Source organism: Suricata suricatta, chromosome 10 (genome assembly GCF_006229205.1).
Source record: "Suricata suricatta isolate VVHF042 chromosome 10, meerkat_22Aug2017_6uvM2_HiC, whole genome shotgun sequence".
NCBI classification, from domain to species: Eukaryota; Metazoa; Chordata; class Mammalia; order Carnivora; family Herpestidae; genus Suricata; species Suricata suricatta.
In genome coordinates this window covers 109,726,027-109,733,883 of record NC_043709.1, presented here as the reverse complement: position 1 = coordinate 109,733,883, position 7,857 = coordinate 109,726,027, and the positions used below count along the sequence as shown (strand labels likewise).

Genomic DNA, 7,857 nt, shown 5'->3' with positions numbered 1-7,857 from the left:
ACTTTTTTGGGTCTGATATCCCTGTATCGTGGTTGTGCCAAGTTGTATTTTCAAAGCCCTGTTTCGTTTCCAAATCCTAGTCCACGCCCTTTAATGCTACCACCAGAGATGAGATGCACTCCTGCAAGGGGGCAGCTTCCTAGCCCTGATCGAGTATGGGGAGCTGGGGAGCAGTTTTTCCTGGTGCCACATGGAATTGGCAAGCTGATCCCAAGGAAAACACGCCAGCTAATGGGGAAGGATCTCTTTCCTCACACCCTGCAGTTATAGATGGGATGATAGGATCCCTCTCTGTCCTGGGCTGAGATTTTTCTCTTCTCTAGAGACAGCTCTAAGAGCGTTTTCAGCCTTCCTTTCTCTTCTCCTCATCTCTCTGGCTCTGTGAGTTCTCCATGGCCCTGAGCCGTGGTGAGCGGGGGGCGTCCTCCCTTTCGAGCCTCTGGCCCCAGCCCGTTTTTATTTTCCCAGTTCGCACTCACTCAGGCACCTATGAGGCTGTCTTCTTCGTGGACTGTGTGTGTTTTCCTCCCACTCTTGCAGATCAAGGTATTGTGGCTTCAGTCCTTCTTAGTTTAATAGATGCAGGTGGGCGGAAATTACACAGCTCCCCATTTCTCTGCCATCTTGCCCCTTCCATCCCCTTATGTCTTTTGACTGGAGCATTTATTTCATCTATATTCAGTGTTATTATTGAAAAAATATGGATTTAGAGTCATTATATTATCTGTAGGTTTAATTCTTGTAGTGATGTCTCTGATCTTTTGTGGTCTTTGCAACATTCCACTCACAGAGTACCCCTTAGGATCTCTTGTAGGGCTGCCTTAGTGGTGATGAATTTCTTACATTTTTGTTTATCTGGGAAGACCTTTATTTCACCTTCTATTCTGAATGATAGGGTTGCTGGATAAAGGATTCTTGCATGTTTTTCCTATCAGCACATTGAAAATTTCCTGCCACTCCTTTCTGGCCTGCCAAGTTTTAGTAGATAGGTCTGCTACTACCCTGATGTGTCTACCCTTGTAGTTTAAGGCTTGTTTGTCCCTAGCTGCTTTCAGGATTCTCTCTTTATTTTTGTATTTTGTCAGTTTCACTATGCTATATCATGGAGAAGATCGATTCAAGTTATGTCTGAAGGGAATTCTCTGTGCTTCCTGGATTTCAATGTATGTTTCCTCCCCCAGACTGGGGATGATTTGTTCAAGTACACCTTCCACCTTTTTCTCTCTCTTCTTTTTCTTTTGGAACTCCTATGATACGGATATTGTTCCATATCATTGAATCATTTCATTCTCTAATTTTCCCCTTGTAGTCTAGAATTATTTTATCTTTTTTTGAGCTTCATCTTTTTCCATTATTTTATCTTCTATTTCATTTATTCTTCCCTCTGTCTCTTCAATCCTTGCTGCCACTGCTTCTAGTTTTGTTTTTTTTTTCCCTCATTTACAGCATTTTAAAATTCATCATGGCTATTTTTTTAGTTCCTTGATCTCTGCAGCAATAGGTTCTCTGCTGTCTTCCATGCTTTTTTCAAGCCCAGAGATTAATCTTAAGACTATTATACAAAATTCTTGTTCAGTTATATTGCTTACATCTGTTTTGACCAATTCTTTAGCTGTCATTTTTTCCAAGAATTTCTTTTGAAGAAAATTCTTCTGTTTCATCATTTTGACTAGTTTTCTACCCCTTATGTGTTTTAAAAGCTTGTTATGTGTCCTGCACTTGCGAGCACTACTGGTTTGCCCCACTCTATAGACTTCTGATTCCTGCACCTCCCTGGCGCTTGGCTGGGACTTTTATCCTGCACCTCCCTGGCTGTCTTAAAGGGTCCCACTCCCAGCACCCTGGTTCTAGAGAAATGCTGCTCCAGACCACAGATATATGGCCTCTGACTGGCAGGCACAGGCAGTCTTTGTCTCTTGAATGGTTATATACCTTCTTCCCATGGCACTCGAGAGAGTATTACTTTCTCCCACTGCAGACTGCGCCTCTGAACTAGTTACCAAGCCGGGGGCTGACTCTCCTCCTACCCAGGTGCATGAACATGGCAGCCAGCCCTGGTTTAGAGGAAGCCCCACAGTTAGAGATTGGATCTTTGTCCCTCCTGGTCCATGGTTTTTCTCTTGTCCAGATACAGTGTTAAGCTTCCCCAGCCTCTATTTCTTTTCCCTTTGTCTCTCCAGAGAAAGGAATCCCTCCCATCCATGCCTATGCATCCCATTTTATCTCTCCCAGTTAGCAATCATGCAACTATGGCCTGCCAGGTTGTCCTCATGGATCCCTGGAGAGGACTTTGTCCCTCTGTAGCCTGGAATCTTGGAATTCAAAGTCCTTTGGCCCCAATACTGCTGTGTTTGAAGGATAAAGGAACTACGGGTTCCCCTGCTTCTCCATGTTGGATCTTAATCATTTTGTTTATAACATCTAGTTCTCTTTAAGCCATGGTTTCAAATTATATTCTCTGCTCTAATTTTTCAGCTTTCATTGTAGTATTTTTTCTCATTCTTTATTCTTTTTAAAAAAATTTTTAACATTTATTTATTTTTTGAGAGACAGAGCATGAGCAGGGTAGAGGCAGAAAGAGAGGGAGACGTAGAATCTGAAATAGGCTCCTGATAGCACAGAGCCTGATGCAGGGCTTGAACTCATGAACTGTGAGATCATGACTGGAGCCAAAGTAGGATGCTTAACTAGCTGAGCTACCCTGGTGCCCTGCTCATTCTTTCTTCTGACAGCATAAATTTACTGAGCAATTCTAGTGAATTTTAAATTTTCAGTTTCTCTATTTTTCAACTACTGGATTTTTATGCTATCTTTTTCAAAATAATATCTTTCCCTTTATAGTTATTCCCTAAGGACAAAGCCTTTGGACATGTGTACATTGTCGCCTTTAGATGACAGTGTTATATATATATACACATATATTATATATTATATATATATATAAAAGCTGTTAAGCTGTCTGCCTCTTTGGTATAACACTAGAAGGCAGTGGTAGTGTGTTTATCACTGTTACATGAGTAAAGGCAGTAGTATAATCTCCAAACAATATAACACAGTCAATGTACTCTGTTACAGCTACTATACCATAAATATGTCTGACATTTCCATCAGATAGAGGGAAATGGTAACTAATGAATCAACTATCTTAAATTCTTGTTGCTATTATATTCATAAGGTATAGTATATTATTGGACACACTTTCACCAACTATATTATAAGGTCACTATTGAATTTTCTATGGTCTAATTTCTAAGTAGATGATTTCTAAAACTACTATCTAGCTAACTTTTTATTTCTAGTAAACACCAGAGTATAAGGAATTATGAGAATATGTATGATGATTTTATCTGGATAGTAATAACATATAAACACTCTTGTCATTTAGACCCAGTCTTTATTAAACTCCACAAGAGTTTTTTTAAAACCAGAGATATTAGACTTGCAAAACTCTTGTTCTTACCAGGGAGATTCTTTGATTGTATCTTCTTTTCCTTCTCCAATATATGTCTTTCAGTGGAGTTTTTCAGTTGTTCTATATCAGTTTCTATACAAATAAGAATATCAAAACCCTTCATGAAGTAATCCTACTAATGGAGCACTATCTACTTGTTATTAAATAATAAGCATTATAATAAAATATTTGTATTGTACGATCAGTAAACCTTATTATTGGAAGGTATATTAGCAATCATTAAGTCTCCATATATTGTGTATCTAGATAATGAAAAATTGATGCACAGACTTACATATTATAATCTTTTAACCAGTGCCTTTTCCATATAGTACTATGTCTTATGCTAAATTAAAATATCCTGGAGAGTTTAAGATAATATAGCATTCAAGATTATATTAAAATCATAATCATATTGTAGATACATACCTAGTGATGTAAAACATAACATTTTTTTCCTCACAGGTTAAATAACAAACCATGGTCTCCATTGCCACAAAAAAATTACCAAGGAACAGAAATTCTTTGACTTATCCAAGAATATTTTATACCCTCTTAATGTTATTTAATTGTAAAAAAAAAAAAAAGCAGGCATCTGTAATGGAAATGAATAACAAGATATTTTGTAGATTGAGGGGGAGAGGAGTGGTTTCCAAGGCCCCTTTGGCATGAAGATATTGCTGCTGAGGAGGAGGAAATGGTTAAATTTTCAGAAATGCCAGGATTGAGACTTGGTTTCTTTTCATTTGAGTGTTTATGTGAGTTGAAACTTTTACTTGATTTAGAAAATGACAACTAGATCCAATTACAGAAAAAATATATGAACATGGCCAAAGGAGAGTTCATACTAAAAAGGAATACTTAGGAATTATCATGTAAGGTCAATGACAGGGTCTAAAGTTTTGTGAAATTGGTTCTAACAGCGTACCTAAATTTGGAAACCTGTCATGCACTAGTCATCCAGATGGAAGTTTTTCTTTGGAAAAATGGCGAAGTCAATAAATAGTTAATGTTGTACTATGATCTTGGCAATCCAAATATACCAACACTACAATCTGTATAAAGGTGGTGACCTGCTACATTACCAAAATGAAATGAGTCAGATTTGGTAGAACTGGTTTTCACTAATTAAATAACAACAGGTTGTAAACGTAATAAGATCTATGACAAAAATAAATAAATAAATAAATAAATAAATAAATAAATAAATAAAAACCTGGGGAATATTAGTAATAGAATATTTTCTACACCGAAAATAATATTCCACTGAATGTTAACTAACTGGAATTTAAATAAAAACTTGAAACTACAAAAAATGAATTTGGAAACAAAAAAATAAATAAAAATGAAAGTAAAACATAAATAAAACACACATAACAATATACAATTTGCCCAATAAAGTGATTCAAGTCACTTTTTAAAAAATATATTCACAAAATTTTTAAACTATTATCACCATCAGTTTTAGAAGAGGCTAGATTTTAAATGTTCTCACCACAAAAATGATGATAAATATGTGACATGATGGAGGTATTTGCTAATACTAAGGTAGTAATCATACTGAAATATATAACGATATGAAATCAATACATTATACACATTAAACACACAATGTTATTTGCCAATTATATCTCAATAAATTGAGACTTATACTAATTACAATTCAGATTTATACTAATTAAATTCCAGTAATTCCAGTGGGGTATAGAAATGTTACACTTATACACCATTATCCCATACTTCTTATATTTACACTATTGTTATATATATTATAATGTATAGATACATAGATGTAATATATATTATGTATATATACAAAGAGATATGCATATATGTATATATATTATACTTATAAATATAAAGTCATTGTTGTAATTATTATAATTATTTCTTTATGCAATTTTATGCCTTTTAAAGATGAGATAAGAAAAATAGCAAGTGTATGTTTATGATATGTATTATATTAATCTTCTTACTCATTTCATTTGTTCTTGTGGATTTGATAGAAACATATACATATTATTTTATACAATTGCCTCCTAAATCAATAAAGACCAAAAAATTGATGAAATATATACATATAATGTCTTTTTATATTATAGAATTTCTTTACCAACTGTCTCTTTTAGGAAATTAAGATTACTATATGATGTCACTTGCTCTCAGCCTGAATCTTTTGTATTTTTCATAAAGTGAAACTGCTACCAATGTATTCGCTCTTTTTAAACTTATTTATTTGGTAATCTTTTTATTTTACCTTCATTACTAAGAGAGAGTTTTGCTTAAAATAAAATTCTTGGTTAATATTTTTTTTCTTTCAGCACTTTGAACAGGTCCTCCCTGCTGCTTTTTGGTCTCTTCAGTTTCTGGTAAGTTAGCCATTAAGCCTAATTAACAGTGAAACTGACAACAGTTTTCCAAAGTGTGTACATAAATTTATACTACTAACAGCAATTTCTGAAAGTTCCAGTTGCCCTACATTATCATAACTTGATTCTTAAATTCTTTCTGCCTTGCACTCAATAATGCCATGTCATGGTACCCTTGTGACTTTAATTTCAATTTTCTAATTCACTAATAAGATTGTATACTTTTCAAATGTTTATTAGTCATTTAAATATCTTCTTTGGTGAGGTACATATTTAAGACTCTTGCCTAATTTTGTATTGAATTTTAAATTTATGTCTTAGTATCATGTTAGAAATTCTTAAAATATTCTATGAAAAACTATCTGTTGGTTATTTGAGCTGCAAACCCACCATTTGTTTAGTAAATTTCTTAATGATGAATACAATTCTGAATATTAAGTCCAACTTTAATACATTTACATTTACAGTTAGTGCTTATTAGAGTTTGTTTAAAAAATCTCTAATCAAAAGATAAGAACACATTTTCCCATACATTTTCTAGAAGGCCCATTGTTTTACAATATGCATATGAATAGAACTATTCTGGAAATAATACTCTTTTACTTTTGTTATATGGTTATCATTTGTCATTAATACATTTGAGTTTGTTTCTGACAATAATTTATTCCATTTTTCTATTTGTCTATCATTGTACCAGTGTTACAGTACTTCAGATTATTGAATTTTTATAATAATACTGGAATGGAAATAAGAATTTTCTGATTTTTCAATGTATTATTTTTTGTTAAGATTTTCTATTTTGGCCCTATGCACTTCTATATAAATTTTAGAATCACCTTATCAATTTTCAGAAAAATAATTGCTGGATTTCTTTTTCTAAGTTTTTATATAAATCCTAGTTAGTTAAGATACAATATAATATTAGTTTCAGGTATAAAATTTAGTAATTCACCACTTGTATACAAAGCACAATGATCATCACAAGTGCACTCCTTAATCCTCATCACCTATTTAACCCATCCCCCCAACCACCTCCCCTGTGGTAACCATCAGTTTGTTCTCTATAATTAAGAGTCTGGGTTTTTTTTAATGTTTATTTATTTTTTTGAGAGACAGAGAAAAACAGAATACTAGTGGGGGAAGGGCAGAGAGAGAAGAAGACACAAAATCTGAAGCAGGCTCCAGGCTTTGAGCTGTCAGCACAGAGCCCGACATGGGGCTCAAACCCATGAACAGTGAGATCATGACCTGATCTGAAGTTGGATGCTTAAAAGACTGAGCCACTCAGGCGACCCAAGAGTCTGCTTCTTGGTTTGCTTTTCTCTCTCTTCTTTTCCCTATGCTCGTTTGTTTTGTTTCTTAAGTTGCACATATGAATGTAATCATATGGATTTTTCTTTCTCTGATTTATCTCGCTTAGCATAAGACACTCTAGATTTATCAGCCATGTTTCTGTAGTGTAGTGTTTATCACGTTTGCCTCTACATTCTAGCTCCATCCATGCCATTGCAAATGGCAAGATTTTATTCTTTGATATATATAAAATATTTATATTTATATATTTATATATATATCACATCTTCATCCACCAGTCAATAGACATTAGACTATTTCCATTTATTGTAGATAATGTTGCTGTAAACATCAGAGTACCTGTATCTCTTCAAATTAGTATTTTTGTACCCTTTCAAAAATTTTTAATAGTTTTTTTCTAAAGCAATTCAGGGTTTCAGAGAAGTTACACAGAAAGTACAGAGTTCCCAAATAGTTCTTTCCCCTCAACCACAATTTCCCTTTATTAACATGCTATATTAGATAATTTATTTGTTGTGATTGATGAACCAATGTTGATGAATTACTAATAATATTCATGGTTTATGTTAGTTACTCCTTTATCAGAGAATTCTATGGATATTGACAAATATATAATATCATCTGTCACTACTATATTATTATACAACATTGAAAATTTCTTGTGCTCCAACTCTTCATTACTCCTAAATCTGAACCCATGGCAACTCCTGAAATTTCAACTAT

At 33.8% G+C, this 7,857-nt stretch overlaps 1 protein-coding gene across 4 annotated transcripts in view; it reads right to left on the bottom strand.

Moving 5' to 3' along the window:
• The window catches only part of LOC115304275 (coiled-coil domain-containing protein 7-like), a 200,917-nt gene that overhangs the window by 84,546 nt on the left and 108,514 nt on the right, over positions 1–7,857 (bottom strand). For all 4 annotated transcript variants that reach the window (XM_029954403.1, XM_029954405.1, XM_029954406.1 and 1 more), the window contains exon 9: positions 3,461–3,544. In XM_029954403.1, coding sequence (XP_029810263.1) covers positions 3,461–3,544 — 84 coding nt within the window. The remainder of the gene's footprint in view (positions 1–3,460; positions 3,545–7,857) is intronic.